At 37.7% G+C, this 20,853-nt stretch overlaps 1 protein-coding gene across 1 annotated transcript in view; it reads right to left on the bottom strand.

The window, feature by feature from the left end:
• The window catches only part of Kynu (kynureninase), a 129,611-nt gene that overhangs the window by 48,639 nt on the left and 60,119 nt on the right, over positions 1 to 20,853 (bottom strand). The window contains 2 exon segments of the mRNA XM_032901922.1: positions 3,330 to 3,403; positions 4,540 to 4,638. Coding sequence (XP_032757813.1) covers positions 3,330 to 3,403; positions 4,540 to 4,638 — 173 coding nt within the window.

Raw genomic sequence — 20,853 nt, 5'->3', positions numbered from 1 at the left:
ACACACACACATACACACACACACACACACACTCACACACTCCAAAAAGATGACTTAAAATACGCGCAGTATTCTTTTAATATGCACTATGTATTCTTCTCTGAAGATTTGGGATATAGAGGACTCTTTCATGTACCGACAGCAATATATTCCAGGAAAATACATGCCTGGCTAAGTAATTGTCCAAAGAAAAAGCACCTTTTAATTTTAGAAGCTTGAAATCTTGAAGAGACTTCAGACATGATTAAGTAACATGCAGAAAATGATCTTAAATTTCTAGGATTAATATGCAGAGAATTGCAGAAATGGGAGGTGATCCAAGGTCTACTAATTCAGATGTAATTTCTTTAAAGGTTAAATCATTGAGCCCAGTGGCTAAGGAACACAGAAAACTAGCCAGCAGTACTGCATCATGGCGTGGCCTTCTCTATGACCTCATGGAACACACTTTAGAACAAACACAAATAAGATGCAGAATGATATTATTTAATCTCCATGGCAGATACAAACAAGAGGCAGACAGTGAGATCCCACATCAAATAAAAGTGCATAGATGTGTTTGTGTACTGCATGTGTATTTACACTTATTCTAAAATGTGAGGAGTTTCATGAAGCAGCCAGTATTACTTGTGCATAGTCAGTCCATGGCTTGCTATTCAGTTTCTTCAGGTTTCACGTATAATTAAGTCTTGCAGGATAGAATATATTCCTTACAAGCTAGCTTGTGACACTGACAGCTTTAGAGGCAGATAAAATTTGAGTAACAATACACTTAGGCCTTCATTAGGCACAGTCTGCTTGTCTTTCATTTATATTGATGAGGAATAAGAAATTTTTTAATGTATAATTTTTTTCAATAATATTTTCCTCATTCCCAAGCTCGCATCAAAGACAAAGAAAAGACAGTTTTGGTATCCAAATGAAGATGTGAACAATCCCCAGGCTTCAAATGGACTGGAAGGAGGGAGGGGGAAGGGTAGGAAAACAGGCAACTAGAAAAATAACTGCTCCCTCTTCTCACCCCCATGGAGGGCTGAGTGTAGGACACTGGTGATACCCACTCCCAGTCTTACTTGGCTTAAATAACTTAAAACAACCTCAAAATAGGCCTATTAGGAGTAAACATGGCAGCTAAGGCTTCAGGTAGCCTTGTGCCAGGCCTTCGTCCTCTCACACCCACACCCTTGCCTGACCCCACCCCCCATCATTCTGAAGAGATTCCACATCCAAGAGGTCTGGTAGGCCTGAGGAATTTAAGAGTTCATCTTATTTTGTTCACGCACCTCTTTCAGTGAATGTCCCTGCATTCCTCTTCCCTACATAGCCAGATCTCCTATGGATTGGTGTGAAATGACAGGTGCTAACAAAGAGGGAAGTGGAGGGATAGGGTGGTCAAGGGGTCCAGCCCTGCAGAGCCTTCTGCCTCCTCTGTCTCTTACCCAACTGAACCAAAATCACTAGTGTAGAAGATGGCGGTGATAGAGAGGAGCTAAAACTGGGCCTGGACTTACTAAGACACTGCTACATGCTGAACAATGACCTGCTTCCCACTCACTCTCTTGAGAAGATTTTCCATGAAGTTGAGTTGTCCACTGACATCTTGTAACTGCTTCTCTAGCTCCCACTTCTACAAAGCTTTATCATTCCCACAGATTTTTTCCTTCCTCTCTTCTTCCCTCCCAACTTCCCTCGATGACTGCCTAACTCCCTCCCTCCCTCCCTCCCTCCCTCCCTCTCTCCCTCCCTCTTCTTTGCTTTGCTTCCTTCTTTCCTTTCTTTTTCCTCCCTCCATACCAACTTTCATTTTTTCCTTTCTTACTTGTGGAGATTTTTAGATTTTATTTTATATTTTGAGATTATAATATAATATATCATTTTCCCATTGTCTTTCCTCCATCTAAACCTTCCTATATACCCCTCCCTCCCTGCTCTCTTTCAAATCCATGGCTTCTTCTCTCTTCATTAATTATTGTTACAAACATATATATATACATATATATATTATATATATATAATATATATATATACATATATATGTGTGTGTGTGTGTGTGTGTGTACTTACACAAACACATATACCTATGTAAGAAAGGGCTGACTATGTGTTATTGTTCAGCCAATTGATGCACTCAACCCTTTGCACAGGTTTAATAGTTTAGGATTCTCAAGTTTCTTTCATAGGCAAGAAAAAAACATGGTGCTGAAGCTAAGGGTGGCTAGCTTATGTGTTTCAAAATCAATCCCAATTACTTTAGGATATGAATCACATAAATAGGTCTCCTTACCCTAGATGATTGTGTGGTTAAGCCTAGCTTCTCCCCAGGTATTATTGACATCTAGACTCATTTGCCTTTTCTCATTCTAACTCATAGTCCTTCTCTCTTCTTGCACCTCAGAACCAATGGTCAGGACAGGCGGGACTGTCTTGGTGGCTTTCTTGGGTAGCTTATTGCTAGTTCTTCATGAAGGTCCAAAGCCAGCGTGACCTAGGGTAGCAGCATTGCCACCCCTCCTGCCACATTTCTTAGGTTTCTTGCAGCAAAGGGTCAATATATCTGAGACCCCTCACCATCTCCAACAACCCTAACACGGCTTTGATGTTTCTCTGCCTTCTGGTTCTTTCACTTTTCATTTTTTTCTCTCTTCAGTTTGGGTTTTGATATTGAACCCATTCATGTATTCCCTGAAGTAGCTCATTCAGTTATGTCAGACAAGGTCTCTCCCCTGTCTCCTCCAACTCTTCCTCTTGTTTCTTCCCTCCTCCTTCTTGGAGGAGGAGCTCTCACTCTGCTGCCCTTACTCTAAAGATTAGCTGGACAACTCAGAGGGCAAAGCAATATGAACTTGGTCAAGATCCCGCTTCCAATGGTTCATCTGGCACGTTGGAATTGGGGAACTTAAAAACACAACCTGTGACTTTCAAGCGATAGCCCCAACATTGTGGTTTGGGTCAGGAGACAGATTGTACTCACAGCAATTGGCAAGTCTAAGCAGCACATTTAAAAATATAAATTTCCAGAGAGCTTTTGCATTATTCCATTGGCTCTCCATGGTTGCAGGAACTCATTTTGCACTTAAGGTTTCTTTTCTTTTCTTTCTTTTTTCTTTCTTTCATTCTTTTTTTTTTTTTTGATTAAATTACTTGTTCAGCCAATTGAAGTCTTTGGAAAGCAATTATTTCTGAGAAAGCACAGCATTGTTAATGGAGTGGTAAAATAATTACAATTTAGTCTAGATCCTGTTCACGAGCAATTTTAGGAATGTTTAACATCTTAGGAATATACATCAATTCATTTATAACAGAAAAAAAAACTTGGAGACACTACTCACGCCGGCTTGATCGTGTGAGCGTGTTTCTCATGGATGAAGGCACCAGCCAGACCTCCAGCTCCTGAATTTAAATACTGGAAAGGAAGTGAAATTTTATGGGTTTGCCAGTAAACATGAGAAAGGTATAAACACTATTCTTATTTGTTTTAAATAAACCCATGACTTTTGACCAGTTCAAAATTTGTGATTATTTGAGCTTCTGTAGAAAAACAGAATATTGTATCTTACTGTTAAGGAAAACAAATGAAAAATATTACTAAGTTGAAAATGTGTGGCTATGTTATTTTCACCAAATTTTATTTAGATTATTAAGGTAGGAGATTAGGGCAGAGTGAGGTTCTGGAGAGTGCGGCACATAATGAAAACTTAGTTGGCCCAGTTCTCGATTGTAGGACAACTAACTCTAGCACCAGGGTAGGTGCAGACAAGATGCAAAAGGCTGACATCTAAAAATGACCAGTGATTCATTAAAATGCTAACACATGCGCATTGAGGGAGACATAAAATGTTCAAAACACAGATATGGGATGCATAAAGTTATATATGGAACTACATTTAACAGACAGAATATGCACGGAATGCACAAAACAAACAAAAGACCCGTCCCATAAGCTGCAGTCCTTGTAGAGTAGAACCATTTGGACTACTAAGCATTTTTAGCACTTGCACACTTCTTACTTTAGAAATTGACCTTTTTCCAACACACAGTTCTATTTTGGCTGCTCTTCATGTTACTGTGTTTACATGCATCATGTCCTTCCTCCGGGACATTCCAGAAGTATCCATGGAATACCCAGTATCACTAGTATGTAGCAGCTAAACAAAGTTTTAACAGATTTCAAAGCATTTGTTCAAATGCTCTATGCCAAATAATTACTAATTTATCTATGTAGAAATATTGTAATTTAGTTTTCATATACACAAAAACTGTTTAAAGGCATCAATCAACATGAGTTAAGCTCTAAGTATGGAGTCTTTCTCCATATTTAATTTATTTTCATAGTAGCCTAGACATTTAATGAATAAATTTTCTACAGCTGTAGGAATAATAGAAGTAAGTTATTTTTCATGTTACTTTATCATATGACCTCACTAGTTTCTAAAGAAGAAAACATGGCCTTGACAGAAATAGAATGTAAGTTGGGGACCAAGCATTTTCTTTAGATTAAAAGCAATGTGAAATAAAAGGATGTCAGGTGTTATTTCCTACCTTGTAGGAGCACCAGCAGGCAAAGTCAACATCCCAGTCATGTAAGTGGAGTTCAACATTTCCAACCGCATGCGCTAGGTCAAAGCCAACAAAACAGCCCTTGGGAAGAACATACAAGGTTTCAATTTGCTTAATGATTAGGAACATTAAGGACAAATGTCTCAAGCATAATGCAATATATTGAGTAGTAACATGCCCGTCTGATGCCCCAGCTCACAACATTTGACCCATAACTCCCTCCACCCTTTAGGCAACCCTTCAGAGTTCATTTGCTTAAATTCTATTTGTGAATATTATAACAGGATAGTAGCAGGTCCCTGTCCCCAACAGATTCAGAGAGTCCCAAGGACATCCAGATGGTAGAGCTAAAGACCCCTGTCCTATCCTCTGCAATACAGCACCACATAGCACCAACTAGAAACAGAAGGCTTTAAGATCTTTACCATTCACCTCAGTGCATCTGTGCTCTCAATCACCCAGTAAGCCTTCCTTTTCTCATGCTTCCTCCCTCATTTACCATCCACTTATGCACACATGTTTCATGCTGGTCTTGCTTTCATTTGTCTGTTGTTCAGCTGCTTTGGGGATGTTGTTTATTTTGTTCCATCCAGTTTACTCTAAGTCACTTTATTCTAGTCTAGCCTGGTCTACTCTATTCTTCTATGCTGACCCATTTTATTTACTCCTCCTTACCCCCATGGCTTTTCTTCTTGTTCTCATTCTTAGCCCCCATTTTTTTCCTTAATTATAACATTCCATCAATGTAACAATCTCTAAATCCTGTAGATCCTAACTACATCTCAACTTTCCCCTCCTGGCTACTTTGCCTACCTTAATGTCTTTCCTTCAAGGTCAATCTACTACTAAACTGTTCTACTTATTTGCCTTACTCCACTCCCCTTTCTAATCACTTGAACTAAAATCTGAGTATACTTCATTCTGTACGTGGTGGTTTATCTTGCAGTAGTCCTTGAGTATGTGAGTATGAAAATTACTTAGTGGTAGTATCAAACAAGTCCTCTCATTCTCCCAGTTAATGTCCTACTGAGGAAATTTTATAGAGTTTATGCCAGGTATCCAGAACTCTAGATGTGAAAAAGCTATTTTCTGAATTATACAATCCACACTTCTTCATCCAAATCTCACCTGAACAGTACAAATCCTCCAACCAAAAGAATATAGTTGACTAAAATTAAACCAAGCAAAGAAGTCTCATCAAATGTATTTCTCAATGCATTAATAAAAGAAACATTAGCAAACAAGACAACATAACTCCTTCAAAATTAGTTACTCCTGCAGAAATGATACTTAGTATGAGTAAGTTAGATGACCTCCTAGAGAGACAACTTGAAATAATGATCATAAACATGTTCAAAGACACAAATAGCCAAACACAATAAGGAGGGGGATAGAAGATATGAACGAAGAGTTCAAAAAAAGAAAAAAAAACTATTGAAGAAAAACTAACATGATATAAAAGTCATAGTAAGTAAAGTAAGATCAAAAGTAGCTAAAATAAAAATTTAACCATGTCTCAACAATAGAATGGACCAGTAAGAGGAGAAAACACTAAGCTTTAAGACAAGGACGAAAGATTAGAGGAATCCAACAAGGATAGTGAGCAAAGGATATTAGTGGGAATCCCAAGATGTATAAGGTCCCTCTAAAAAGACCAGATCACAAGTTGTAGTCATAAGAGAAGGAGAAGCAACTTATTCTAAATGTATAGAAAACATTTTTTAAAGAGTCAGGATTGAAAAATTAGCAGAGTTCAGAAAAGAGATGCCTATCCAGAATGATAAGACCTAAAAGAACTTCCTTTAATCATGCTCTCACTGGAACATTATATAAATAGGAAAGAAAGCATACTAAAAGCTGCAAGGCAGAAACACCTACACCTATATAAAGGCCATCAGAAGAATGGTACATTATTCAACTGGAAGTCTAAAGGCTAGAAGGTCTTGGAATGATGTGTTTTAAGTTCTGAAAGATAACCACTGCCAGTCCAGGGTGCTACATACAGCAAAGCTAATGACCCTAATGTAAGGAAAAAAATAAGAACTTTTGTGATAGAGATAGTCTAAATAAATTGGTGGTCATTAAGCTAGCTCTACACAAAACACTTAAAGAAGTCCTACAAGTGTAAGAGAAACATAAATCATCCCTCCATGAGGCTACTGAAAGAAATAAGTCATACTAAGCCATGGAGGGAAGAAAAAAGAAAATACCCTACAAAATCAGCAGAATGGCAAGAATCAATACCCAGCTTTCAATAACCCTGAATGCTAATGGCCTCAATTCCCTAATCTGCAAACACAGACTAATAGATTGGATCAAAAAAAAAGCATGTGTCATATATTTGTTGACTCAAAAAAAAAATACACTGTGTCACCAAATTGCTACTTTAGAATGAAAGAATGGAAATCTATCCCAGGCAAATAGCCCTACAAACAAGCACAGTGGGCTGTTATAATATCTGGCAAATGTAATTTAAGCCAAACCTAGTGAAAAAGGTAAAGACAACAATTCCATACTTATTAATGGAGCAATCAACCAAGATGCATTGCTATTCTAAACATATATGTCCTGAAAACTGGCATACCTAATTTCATAAAATAAGTACTGTCAGAGACTAAGTTACAGATTAAGTCCAGCACAATAATAGATGTGACTTCAATATCCTACTGTCACCAATAGACAAGTCATTTCCCACAAATAATAGATAAATGAGTGAATATTTTAATGAAACGAAATCATAGATCAAATGAACTTAACAGACATCTACATAGCATGCCATTCAAACACTTCATTATATACAATATGCATTAGTCTATAAATCAAGTATAATAAATAGAAGAAATTTTAAATCAGTCCTTGTATTCCATCTGACTACAATGCATTAGAACTACAGCAGCAAGAAAAACTCTAGACCCCACACAAACTTATGGAGATTAAATAATACACTATTTAACATTAAGATCAAGGAAAAAATAAGAGCATTACTAGAATTAAATAAAAATGAGAACACAACATATCTAAACTTATGGGAATGAAGTTTGTAGCTCTTCATGCTTACATAAAGAAATCAATTGGTTTGTAGTAGTTAATTGTCTTTTTAAAATCTTATTTTTTAAAAAGAGAAAGAACATGAAGTTGGGTTGAGGAGGGAAATCTGGAAGAGTGTGTGGGAAAAATGTGATTAAATATATTTAAAAATAGAAAACAAAGTTAAAAAATGTAAATGAAACAAATAAATTAAAGACAAGGAAAGAATAAAGGGAAATGAAGGAAAAAAGAAAAAAATAAGAGAGATCTCAAATAAGTAAATTAATAGACATACTAAAAGTTCTGGAAAAAGAACAAACACCATATAAGAAAGGGAGAGAAGTCATGACAATCAGGGCAGAAATTTCCAAAGTGGAAAACAAAATAAATAATACAAAGTGTCACTAACATGAAGGGGAGGTTCTTTGAAAAGATAAATAGACTAACAAGGCCTTAGTCCACCCCAACCAAACAGGAGAGAGAAAGACCCAAGTCAATAAGATTAGCAAGGTAGGACGGCCATTACCGTAGTTATCAAGGGATTTCAAAGCTTATCAGGCCTTCTCTTGAAGGATATTGCAGTGAGTTTGAAAAATCTAAAGAACTTGGCAAATTTCTAGATGAAAATGAATTTCCAAAAGTAAACCATAAAATTTTAAATTGATAGGATAAAATTTTAAATTGATCAATAACATGCTGCAAGAACAGTAAATCAAACAAACAAACAACAACAAAAAGAGAAAAGAACAAAGAAAGCCCCAAACAAAGAAGAACATCAACCCAGAAACATAAAATTTTCTCCAGCGAGGAAATGGTAAGCCAAATTATCTTTGGTTTTCCACTTTTTCCAAATTTGAATTAATGAAAACATCAAACACAAAATGAGGAGGAATACCAAATAACACTTTCTCTCCAAATATTTCCCTTTTTTTTCAATTCGTTTCCCATTTCCACCCCAACATTACAAGCTACTCTCTGCTGGCTAGGGACCTGTGCTTTGGGTGAAATCTGCATAGTACTTTTGGCAGACACTCCCTCTTTATCTCTCATCCTGTCCTTTTCTTCCACTATATCTAAGACTTGCCCTGGATGTTTCCATGTTGAACATTTACAGATAATGTGTGGACACTGAAGATACTGGGAGATGGGTGCGAAGCTTGCTTTCCAACTTAGCCAATAAAATTCCTTCACAATTAAGTTTATCTGTCTGGACTTCCCTCTCAATTGGTTGTATATCATGGAGTTTCTGATAGACAGGCCACAGTAAAACACAAAATTAGATATTGGAGGGAAAAGGCCAAATTCTAGCAAATTAACACATCTAAAACCAGAAATAAATGAAACGCCTGTCATGTGATTGCTGGGATTTGAACTCAGGACCTCTGGAAGAACAGTTAGTGCTCTTAACCACTGAGCCATCTCTCCAGCCCCTAGAAAGAAACTTAATGGTTAACTTTGAACCAAATGCTTCAGAAACAAAATAGAATCCAAACTGAATTGTATTTCAACTATCGTCTCAAAACAAATCCATAGATCATCCATTGAGGCAAGGAAAGTCCAACCTCTGGAAAGAACTCTTCAACATCCATCAAGTGGGGTAATACTGAGCATGAGAGACTCATGCCAGTACCTGACACAGATGCGTGTTACTCCTGCAATGAGTAACAGAACAAAAGAAAGTCATAAATCGTGTCACTTTCCCAAGTACTTTCATATGAATATCAGGTTGATGTAAGAAAATAGAAAAATCTGTTACAGGTCCCAGATGCTATCTAATGACATTCTAAGTCTATGGGCTGGTGAAGGCGATTGCTTTTGTTAGAACACTCCCAAATATTGCACCTGATAGTGACAAGGAGGGCAGGTCCCCACCCAGAGGCGAACAATGAATGAGACTAAAGGTAGCCTAAGATGATTGTGCTCCAACATTACCACATTCAAGCTCTCCACAGTCTCTGGTGTTCTTCTGAGTCATTATTCTATTCAACTTTGTAGAATTCTTAATACAGGTGTGGCTTTTAGTCTTGGAAATTCAGTTCACAAAAAACTATACGTATTAGAATATGACTTTATTTCTATTATTTCACAAAAGGAACACCTTATCTATAATATCTACCTTATATCACTGTTTTCCTCTCATGTGGAGAGATGAATTTGTACCATTTTTACCCCAAATTGAGGAATATATATCATATAAGCAAGAAATTATCTATAGTAATACATTTTGGAACTGACTGGGAAGCAATACAAGAAATCCACAACAAGACTTAGAGAATCTGGGCTTGCAGATTCACAATTAGGCTTAATAGACAAGCACATTTGTTACAATGCATTGTGAGATACTCATATATCTGAAATTCTGTGTTGGAAAAAAACAAACAAACAAAAAAACAAAGTCATAAAACTTAAGTGATCTTTCTACTCACTCACATTTCTAATTAGAGGGATAGATTTTTAACAAGAGAATTTTTCAAACTTATCTTTCTATACATTTTTAAGAGTTTAACTTTCTTAGAATACCCAAAGAAAAGTCTGTACGTTATTTCATTATCAATTATTCATAAAGTATGGACTATGAAGAAGGCACCAAGTTCACCTACCGGATCCTGTTATTAATGCCCTGTGGTCACAGCCATGGCATCATATCAGAAACCCACTCCAGACTCTCATAGTACATTTTATTGAATGTACATTTTTTTTGTATGGACGGCAGAAAACATAAATTATTAAAGTGGGGATTGTGGCAAGATACAAACTTGAGATGATCACAGTGTAATTTTACAGACGATTCGCTAGATGGCAGCATCTTAAAAGAAAGCATAAAACTGAGCCCTTCCTTAGCTAGTTCCACTATTTTTAAATGGAGTAGATGACTTGCAATTCAAAGAAAAGGAAAAAGGAGAGAAGGAGGAGGAGGAGGAAGAGGAGGAGGAGGAGGAGGAGGAGGAAGAGGAGGAGGAGGAGGAGACTTAAAAGCTTGTTTTCCTAGTTTATACAATTTTTTTAAAGTCACAATTTTTCAACAGGTTTTATACCAAAATTTACCGCAGATGGTTATTGCATAAGCATTTTGACACAATTACATGAAATGCAGTTGTGTTTGGCCAACACAATACCTTACTTTCTAGCCATCCTTGAATAATTCTGGCCATTTATTTCTCAAATGCAAATCCCTCCAGTGTGCCTTTCTCCAGTGAACTTTCTAAACCACAGGTTCAAAGAACACCCTGCTTTTCTTCTGAAAAACTATAGTTAAGATTTGGGCTTCTATATATATGGGCCACATGTGGGGCAGGTATATATACAGCCACCCAGTTAGACAAGATGGATGAAGCAAAGAAGTGCAGAAGTGTAGATCGCTCCTGAGAGACACAGCCAGAATACAGCAAATACAGAGGCGAATGCCAGCAGCAAACCACTGAACTGAGAATAGGACCCCCGTTGAAGGAATCAGAGAAAGAACTGGAAGAGCTTGAAGGGGCTCGAGACCCCACATGTACAACAATGCCAAGCAACCAGAGCTTCCAGGGACTAAGCCACTACCTAAAGACTATACATGGACTGACCCTGGACTCTGACCTCATAGGTAGCAATGAATATCCTAGTAAGAGCACCAGTGGAAGGGGAAGCCCTGGGTCCTGCTAAGACTGAACCCCCAGTGAACCAGACTGTTGGGGGGAGGGCAGCAATGGGGGGAGGGTGGGGAGGGGAACACCCATAAGGAAGGGGAGGGGGGAAGGGGATGTTTGCCCGGAAACCGGGAAAGGGAATAACACTCGAAATGTATATAAGAAATATTAAAGTTAATAAAAAAAAAAAAAAAAAAAAAAAATAAATAAAAAAAAAAAGGCAAAAAAAAAAAAAGATTTGGGCTTCTATATACTGGTCCTTTCTAGTTGTCCTTGCTCAGAGACCCTACTAACCCCCTTCCTTTAGTTTATACCTTCTCCTTGACACCATTTCCCTTCTCATTTTGCTGAAACTATGATCTTAGAGTCTCTCAAAGTTCAATGGCTGTAATCTTTACCCTGAGATGTATATATAAATGACATTTGGAGGTGAGGGTCTTTAGGTAGTAGTTAATATTAGGTGAAATCATAATGTGCTGTATAGTGGCATTACTGAGGATGACTTAGAAGAGTAAAAGAGAGAAAACAAAACCAGTTTTGTCCTTGCTCTGTTTCCCAGGTGATGTCTCCTGCCAGGGTATAATGTACTGTAGAAAGGTAGTTTCCAAGAATCCCAGCTATTGATCTTGGACTTCTCAACCTTTAGAACCACAAGTTAAATAAAACAACACTTCGTCATGAGTGAATCATGAATAGGCTATACTATTCACTTAGAGCAATAGGAAACAAATGGGCCAGGATGGCTCAGATTATGTTCCAAAGCTAGGCACCTTTCCCAATACATTCATTCCCCTTGTACATATTCTTCTGCAAATCTCCAATCTTGTTCTATACACTGATGCAATAAGTGAAAATGTTGAGGAAGTAAGGCAGAAGAATAAACAAAAAATCATACAACGGCTGGTAGATATTCTCTCATCTGATGTTGGATTTTCTTTGTAAGAGAGTTCTAATTCACACTCATAAACTTAACACTCATTCAGCTCACTCACACATCCAGTTAGACTTGAGACCTCCTCCCAAAAAAACTTTAATGGGAGCACAAAATCTTGGGTTACTATAACAGATGGAAAGCAGTTCAGATACATGCAGGTCCCAAGTGTCACAACTGTACCTAGTTCATTCTTCATCCTCTTGCCAGCTTTGCCACTTCTGGGCTCAAAGAGCTTCATGTCTGCCACAATGCTTTTATCTTCTTTCCTTTTCCCAAAGACCACAGGCTTGTCACCCAAGCACTCAGTCTTAGTAGTGAGATCAAAATCTCAGCGCCATTTGGGTTTGGTTTAATATTAGCCATGAGCCGGATTCCAGGATGTGTATGTTTTAAGGTGAAGTCCTCAACCTCAAATCATTTACTATGGATGGACTCACAGCCAGTTCATTGTTTAATATGATGTTACTAATTGGCACATGAATCCTGAAGTGATTGGGTGACGAATAAAAAATGATCCATTACAAATTATACAATTCCCTCTTTTCCAGGGCTTGGAGAAGCCATGCTTTGTGCTGCCTTTGGAGCCCTGTCTGCAAATAGCTTAAAGCCACATGGAACAAAAGCTCCGTGTCCACTCCCAAAATGTCGTGGAACATGGCTGACCATGGCTTAAAACAAGTGGTTAAAGGGACAGAGGTCTCTGAAAAGCCCAATGTTAAACTAAAAATGCGAAGTCATTGAGGTTTGTTCTGGATGCAGTTTTATTATGTTTTTCTCTGAGGTCATCTTTTAAAATGGTGGATTTTAGGTAAAGATAGCAGTTCAAAATGCTCTGGATTGCTCTCAGGTAAATAAGAAATACCACATGAGTTTCGTTTTGTAAGCCTCTTTAACACAGTACCCACAGTCTTCCTGATCAGCGGAGAGGAATGCAGAACAGGGTTAATGCCCGCGTCTCCATCTCTTCAGAATTTATAAAACAATATAGACAATGAGATATCTGAAGGGGGTTAAGAATATTCTCTGTTTTGATAATTTTGGAAGTTCAGCATATGCTAAATTTTTACTAATATTTGGTATTTTCCCTCTTCACCCAAGAAAGCCCTGTGAATAATGCAGAACACAAGACAGGTATTTACGTCAATACTTAGGGCTGCTATTTACCAGGTATGTTTTGTATGCTCATAAGGATTGTAAATTCACGAACGGTGTGGACAAACAACCATCGTGCTAAGCCAGCTGGATTCCGACTTAGAGATGTAGCCATCTGGTCTTTGTCAGCACGCATAAGGGTAACTCTAGCCGTTGGTAAAGCCAGTGTCTGAATGTTCACTGAAAGGTGCTAGACCAAACTCTGTTGAATGAGGCAGCTCTACAGCCAGAGCCACTAACACTGTGCTAGGCAGGTCCCTAGTCTCCTCAGTTCCTTCGAGGCGAATTGTGGGCTTGACCTCTTATAAGATAGCTTCCAGAATAGTGAAGTCTTTGAGATTCCTGCATAGCCTTCTTAACTCTGTTCCAAATCCAGATAATACTGTGTACTTAATTAGAATAATATTCTTATAAGAAGAAAAATATGTGATGGGAAAATTTGTTTAAAAATAAGTAAGAAATGTCCTGTGTACATTTATATGAGTGTGCGTGCCTGTTAACATGGTTTGACTTTGTAGAGAAACGTAGACATGTGGTGAATTCGCAGTAACAGATTTGCTAGGTAAGTCTGATGTTGGGTTTTGCAATGAGCTTTAGAAGTAGAGGTCTACTAAATTACTAGAGAGGGGGTAGGAGTGGAGTAGAGGATGGAAGCTGATAAGGTTTCCTGTCTCAGAACATTTGACTCCCAAATTCACTCCCCTGTTGACACAGTCATGCAGAGATACCACGGGGAAAAAAACAAACAAACAAACAAAACAAAAACAAAAATCAAGACCTGGCTGGGCGTGGTGGCACATGCGTTTAATCCAGGGTACTCTGGACACCATAAATTGGAAGCTAGCCTGGGACATATAAATAGTTTTGTCAAACTTATTAAGACTTATAAGAGAGCCTCCTATCTTTCTACCATCTCTGTCAATCATCTCAATCAAGAATTCACAAGTTTGCTCCTTTTATCTGTAACAACTTTAAAAGGCTGTCATACGACCTCGTCCTTGAGTTCATTTTCTTTCAGCTATGGGGTATGAGCAAGGATTAGTATTACTCTCTATATTAAGCCTCTTTTGTACCAAAAGTCAGTAATTCAGTGGGTCACAATTCTTTCCAAACAGTACCTAGGGTTATCTACTTTTTGGTAGTTTAGGTTGTGACACTTTCAGTCACAGGAGCGGCTCAATGGAAACAAGGCTCTTCAGTATTAAAACAGAAGTGAAAACAATGAGTCTTAAGGGATGAGATAAAGTCTTTCTCATGCAACTACAGAAGTAGTTTTCAGAAGTCAAGTTGCATTGCAAAATAACTCAGCGTGCAAGTTTTTTTTTTTGTACTGAGAACTCTGCTAGTCAAGGTTGTATTAGACCTTAGGCTTTTGTAAGTAATGCAGAAGATGAAAACTACAAATAATGTGCATTATAGAAAATAAATCCCCAAATCTTTTATCCCAGCAGAGCGCTGCCTGATGATGAATTCTAAATGCTCGCACTGAAGGTCAGTGGCCAGCTGAAATCGAATGAAGGAATCTGGGATTATATCTCAAATAGCTACCCGGAGATTGAAGTCCGATGATTTAAAAAGAAATATTTTAATGCATAGGTGCATAGTTACTGGGTAACACTTACTCTCCTCGCTAAATTGATTCCACAGTTCCCGTTGTCCCAGATGTATCGATTGATGGTACTTAAGCAATGTATTTGCCGAGGAGACAACAGTTCCTGATAAAGTGAACATTGCTCTGTGACTTGCCTGTCCCAGGGAGCTTAATTTTAAAGATAAGAAATCCAGTAAGAAAGTGTTCTGAATTTAAAAAGAAAAAGAGAGAGAGAGAGAGTTTGTCACGAGAAAGGAATACACAAAAATCAAAGGACTTACTGAGTAGAAACGGTGCTTCAGCGGGTATGATTGTGACTAATTACAAGGCCAGCTCTTGGGAAATTGAAGCAGAGGGCTCAGAAGTTTGAGGCCAACATAGCAATATCCCGACTCAAAAACTTTTTTTTTTTTTTGCTTTAAAATCTAAATGAAATTGGAATGGATGTCTCATCCATCTTTATACTCTTATTTATGTTGAAGGACGAGTCTAAAAATGAAAATGAAAATCCTCATGAAGTAGTTAACCTGTGCAAATTAAAGGAATGAAGTATGGGTATTTCATTAGAATCAAGCTGCTTTTTATACACACACACACACACACACACACACACACACACACACACACACGTGCGTGTGTGTGATTGTTTGTAACAGCATTCACTATGATGTAAAATGACTTGTTGAGAGTGTCAGAAGGGATTAGATGGAATGATTCTTTGAAAGAGTTTGACACGAGTCCACCAAATGCTTGGTTTGGGCTGAACACCAAATGTGGATAAGCAAACTTTACTGAGATGCAGCAGTCACCGAGCTATTATAACGTTGGTGGACTTTCTGTGTGTTAACTCTTTCACAGGAGGATCACTTCTACATTTTTTTGACATGAACATCTATGTAATCTAAATTATTCTTTAAGATTCAGTTTCCTAGAAGTGGGATTCACATGGTCAGAGACTCCTTGATGTAAAGTGGGAAAGAAGAATTAGTATCATGGTTCTGTCCTTAATTGGGAGGAGAGACACAAAATTAAACAAGAGCTTCAGAATTGAGAAGGCAGTCCCTTGTCCGTGATATTAGCCAAAATTTTAAACAAATTAGAACATCCATATGTATAACTTTCATCCTGTTAGTCTGGGTTGATATCGTGAGATGTATGACATGTGTATTTGTTTATTAACGTATTTGTTCTTTGTCAGAATTTAAGTCAAATGCTTTTATGTTTGCACAAACTGCCTAAATGAGTTCTTTAAAGAGAGTAGAGTTTCCCCAAGTCACTCCTCTCTCTAGGTTCCTCTTTAAAGCCAATCTTCCCAGAACTGAAAGGTATAGAGATTAAAGAACCAAGTCTCTTGAATGTGTTGTGCAACCCAGATCCTGAAAAGTGTTCGGGGACTTCCTGCTGCAAATCTGTGGAGGTTTTTGTAAATCTCATCCAATCCTCTAAAGGCTTGCACAATTTTAATTAGAAGGAACTCTTTCAGTGCCACATGAAGCACTAAAGAAATGCAAGTGCATGGACTCTGTAGGTCGCCATCCTACTGTTAGAGCTGCTGTTAGAGGGGCAGCTGCATGAACTACCCACAAGGACAGGCGGAAGTACCATGTACTCAGATCTTTCTACATGAGTTGGAGAATGCGTTTCTGCGGTTCTGAGTGGTCATTTCTGAATGCTGGCATGGATGAGACCCTTACCTGGACTACTCACGATTTCCTATCCTTGAAAGCTGGGACTAAGCTAACACTCAAGGAAAGGGATGATAAGAAATAATAATTATTTATTTTTACTTTGTCTTTCATACCTGCTGAGATTTCTTTGCCACTGCAGGATTAATTTGAATGAATAAAGAGAGATGGTTTAGTGGGAAGAGATCTTCCATGCCAGCCATTGAAAACATAGTTTTTAAGTAGACTCCAACACCAATCTTCATTATCTGCTTAAGCGGGCAGGGCAAGTGCTTTTGCAGAATCAGTTCTCTCATCTGAGCCCCGATGAAAGGTCACTAATGGGTTTTCTGAGAAAATGTTCTGAATAGCAGCACCCAAATCATAGTATATTACCAGAAGTAGCAGCTGTTACTCTGTTCTCACTTGTAGGGTGCATAATTTAGCTCCTGAAGAAAGACAGTGACCTAGTATTTTTATTAACAAGCTTCAATCCTTGGCTGGGCAGGTTCTGAGATATTTTAACCTGACTAGGCTAATAATACCCAGACAAACGACCTGTGACTCACCAAATGCTCTTGCATTGAGTCATCCTGTTCCATGTGTGTCCTCTCATCGCAATCTTGTGGCAACTCCTCTTGGTACCTCCATGTGGTCTCCCACACTTCTTTTCCTCCTGGTCCTTCTCTCTCCCCTCTCATCTCTCTGGGACCACCTGACTGGTATTCTCTTCTGCCTTGCTAATTGGCTGACAGCTTTACATTAACCAAACAGAAAGTAGTGGAGAAGAATGTTTGCAAAACATTAAGACAGTTATTGCTTCATAAAAACAACGAAGTCCAGCCTGTCCTCAACTCTCTGCTGGTACACAGATCAGCAATTGAATAACAACACAAAGACCACCTTTACTCAGTGTACAAAAACATCTTCCAACAGTCATCGCTTTAGTCTTATTGTTTAAAACGCTAACACCAAGTTCCTGTGACATCTCAGTGATAAAGCCTTTAGGTAGTATAAGACCCTGGATTCAATTCCCAGAATATGATGTGCTCTGCAAACCTGGAAGTGAAAATGAGTGGAAACGAGAGAAGGGACATCTTTCTAGTAAATTTAGTGGAATCTCTTGTGTCTATTTTGAAGGAATAAGGCAAATAAATGCTGCTTGGAGAGTAAGACCAATGTACTCAGGAGACAGGAAGAGGAAACTAATTCAGAGGCTCTGCAGCATGCCATAATTTTCAGGTGGAAACTTCTGTCTCACAATTTATATCCCTTATACTCCCTAATTAATTATCTCCCCAACTTTCTTCAGTGGTGGGCATAGAACTCTAGGACATAAGCATTCAAGACTAGAACTCTACCACTTGCTATCCTTTATTGAACTCCTTTATTTATTTAATCTCATACATACAAAAGCAAGAAAATAGACTCAGTGGTACCATCTTCTTGCACAATCTTAGGCCTGACTGACAAAGATCCTACACACAGAAAATGAACTTGAGCATTTTAATTTATTTATTTCAGTTGGCTTAAGTGAGAAAATAGCTTAAGGTAATCGCTCATGTTTAATTTAGTTCGTTTAATTTTTAATGACCTAATGGAATACTCTGATTTTGAAAGTGATCTCAAAACTAACAAAAGTATGCAGATCAGAATTTTAGGGTAGCTCGATGCTATTTGCAGTTTTCCTGAAAATGATCATACTTAAAATTCTGTTCCTCATGCAACACTGTGATCCATCAACTTGCCTGACCCACACTTTTGTTGATTACACACACATATCTATTCACAGACCTACCGTGTACTTAAAATAAATCACTTTACAGACAGCACAGTCGGCAGCCTGTGAATTTTGTGGAGTTAGTCATTGATACTCTACTGATGTAAGCCTCCTATACTTGAGAGTTGAAATAGGTGTAGAAATAATTGTAAGGCAGAACAAAAGGAAGCCAGTGATGTATTTCTCATGCATTCTTCCAGACACAGAGATACAAAAACTTTTATGTGAAGGTCAAGAATTTAACACCCAGGATCTCTAAAGCAGTGATTCTTAACCTTTAACACAGTCCCTCATGTCGTGACTCCAGAACTATCAAATTATCTTCATTGCTACTTTATAGTGTAATTTTGCTACTGTTATGAATCATAATGTAAATAACTATGCTTTTTGATGGTCTTAGGCGATCACTGTGAAACTGTTGCTAGATCCTCAAGGGGGGATCACAACCTACAGATTGAGAACAATTTCCCTAAAGTCAGGAAAGTAAAATATGAGTTGGGCCTGTGAGAAATATTTCACTTTCCTCTTGTAAGAATGCCATAGAGTAAGCATGAATATTATGATCAACTGTGGCTTAGCTTCAGCACCAAGGACAGCACAGAGCGAGATCGACCTGTTCTAAGGTTAGAGTTTTTTTCAATGCTCAAATGAAGATCCGAACTTCTCCTTTCTTCTTGAGATATTTGCCAATAGCAGTTTTTACTTAAAATATCATGGCTTGTAATTGCTGATATGTAATTAAAGTTGTAAGAGCCACTATGTTTACTAATAGAATGAAAGCAACAAGGAAAATCTTTAGAGCAGGCTTTTGCCTGTTGATCAGGTCGAGGTCAAACCAAGGAATAAAAACAATGGACATTTAACTGTAAAGATTCTGCCACAGGTGGGGAAAAAATTTTTAACTTTTTTCTTTACTTAGAAATGACATCTCTATCTGCAGACATCCCCAGCTTGATGGGAAATCAAGAGACATCCTCCGAGAAGATACTTTTTGGATAATTTCTATACCAATCTTAGCAGTAAACTCCCCAAACAACTTTCCTTTTTGTCTGTTTTTAATTATACACTAAATGCGATGATATTGTATTAAAATCTATACAATAATCCTTGAAGAGACCTCTCCTAAGTTTCTTCCATCATAGCCAATGTTTTAAGCTGCCTGTGGTGATGAATGCTTTCGTTCCGAAGACTCCTGCTGAGGCAGGAAGGTGACAGACTTTAGGTCAGATAACTGCAAATAAGACCCTGTCTTGACCCTGTTCTGGAGAGATGATTCAGTGGTTAAGAGCACTTGCGGCTTTTGCAGAGGACATGTGTTTGGTTGTGTCCACCCATAAACATCTGAAAGTACAGTTCCAGAAGATCCAAAGTCTGCTTCTGACCTCTATAGATACTAGACATATATCTGGTTTACATGTCTATGTATAGGAAAAAAATGCTCACACACATTAAAAAACAAACACAACTAAAAGAATGAAAAAGATTTATTATAGATAATAAATCCCCACCTTCCCTCTCCCCTTATGTAGATGTTTTGTGGGTAAATGAGCTTTCTCCATCTCAACTAACTTTTAACCTGAGAGTCCTAAACTTGTCTGTTTTAATAACTCACTTGGAAAAATAACTGGAAAGAGAAAGCTACATAGGTGACTTCTGTATTTTATTTTTTTATTCTGTGTGGGGTTTTTGGTGCCAGATACTCACAGAATTCCATGGTTTTTCATATTACAGTAGTAAATTAGTTTAAATATATTAATATGGGTATGTACATTTTATGTTGGAATTTTCAAACTTTTTGTTATAACAAAGACAAATCAGTCTTTCCTGATTGGTAATGGGGGAGAAAAATTAGTATTAGGGAAACAACTTTGAATCCTAGACAATTAATTATAAAATGTGCTTCATCTAAAAATCAAAAGGAAACAGAAACATAAACAAAATCCTCTGACTATAACATCTCCTTCAGATGGTCCTTGAGTTATGAGGTTTAATATCAGAAAAGCACTTCTCCCTCATGCCTAAAATAAGGATGGATGAAACATCACAAATCCTGATTGACAACTAGGAGGCTTGCTTTTCCCAGATCCATAATCCTAAAATAACATCTGGTGTCTAGAATACTGTTCCACTGGGAATTAATTACTTTTATCTTATATGGTCCACTTAATTAAGTCTTAAATAAAACACCTGATAAAGACTTCTTAGAAACAGCTCTATAATGTTAGATTCCTGAGCACTGATCCTCACCAATTTATTTTGACTTTGTAATTTCTGGATTTCACATGGGCAGAATTATGCATACTATGGATAATTTTCTTTGTGTAGCACAACACTCTTCTACCACTCCAACAGCCAGAGTTAATAGGAGAGTCTGTTTAAATTTTTCTTTCATTTCACTTCTTACAAAAGAGAGACTTATGTTTTAGCAATCATTTTATGTGTCGCTGAAGCATTTTTAATTATCTTAAGCATGCATATACACACCTACATGTATCTATATGTATGTAAGTATACATTTT

The sequence above is a fragment of the Rattus rattus genome, chromosome 5, assembly GCF_011064425.1.
Source record: "Rattus rattus isolate New Zealand chromosome 5, Rrattus_CSIRO_v1, whole genome shotgun sequence".
Lineage (NCBI taxonomy): Eukaryota > Metazoa > Chordata > Mammalia > Rodentia > Muridae > Rattus > Rattus rattus.
The sequence above is the reverse complement of the archived record's forward strand: the minus strand, read 5'-3'. Positions and strand labels throughout refer to the sequence as shown.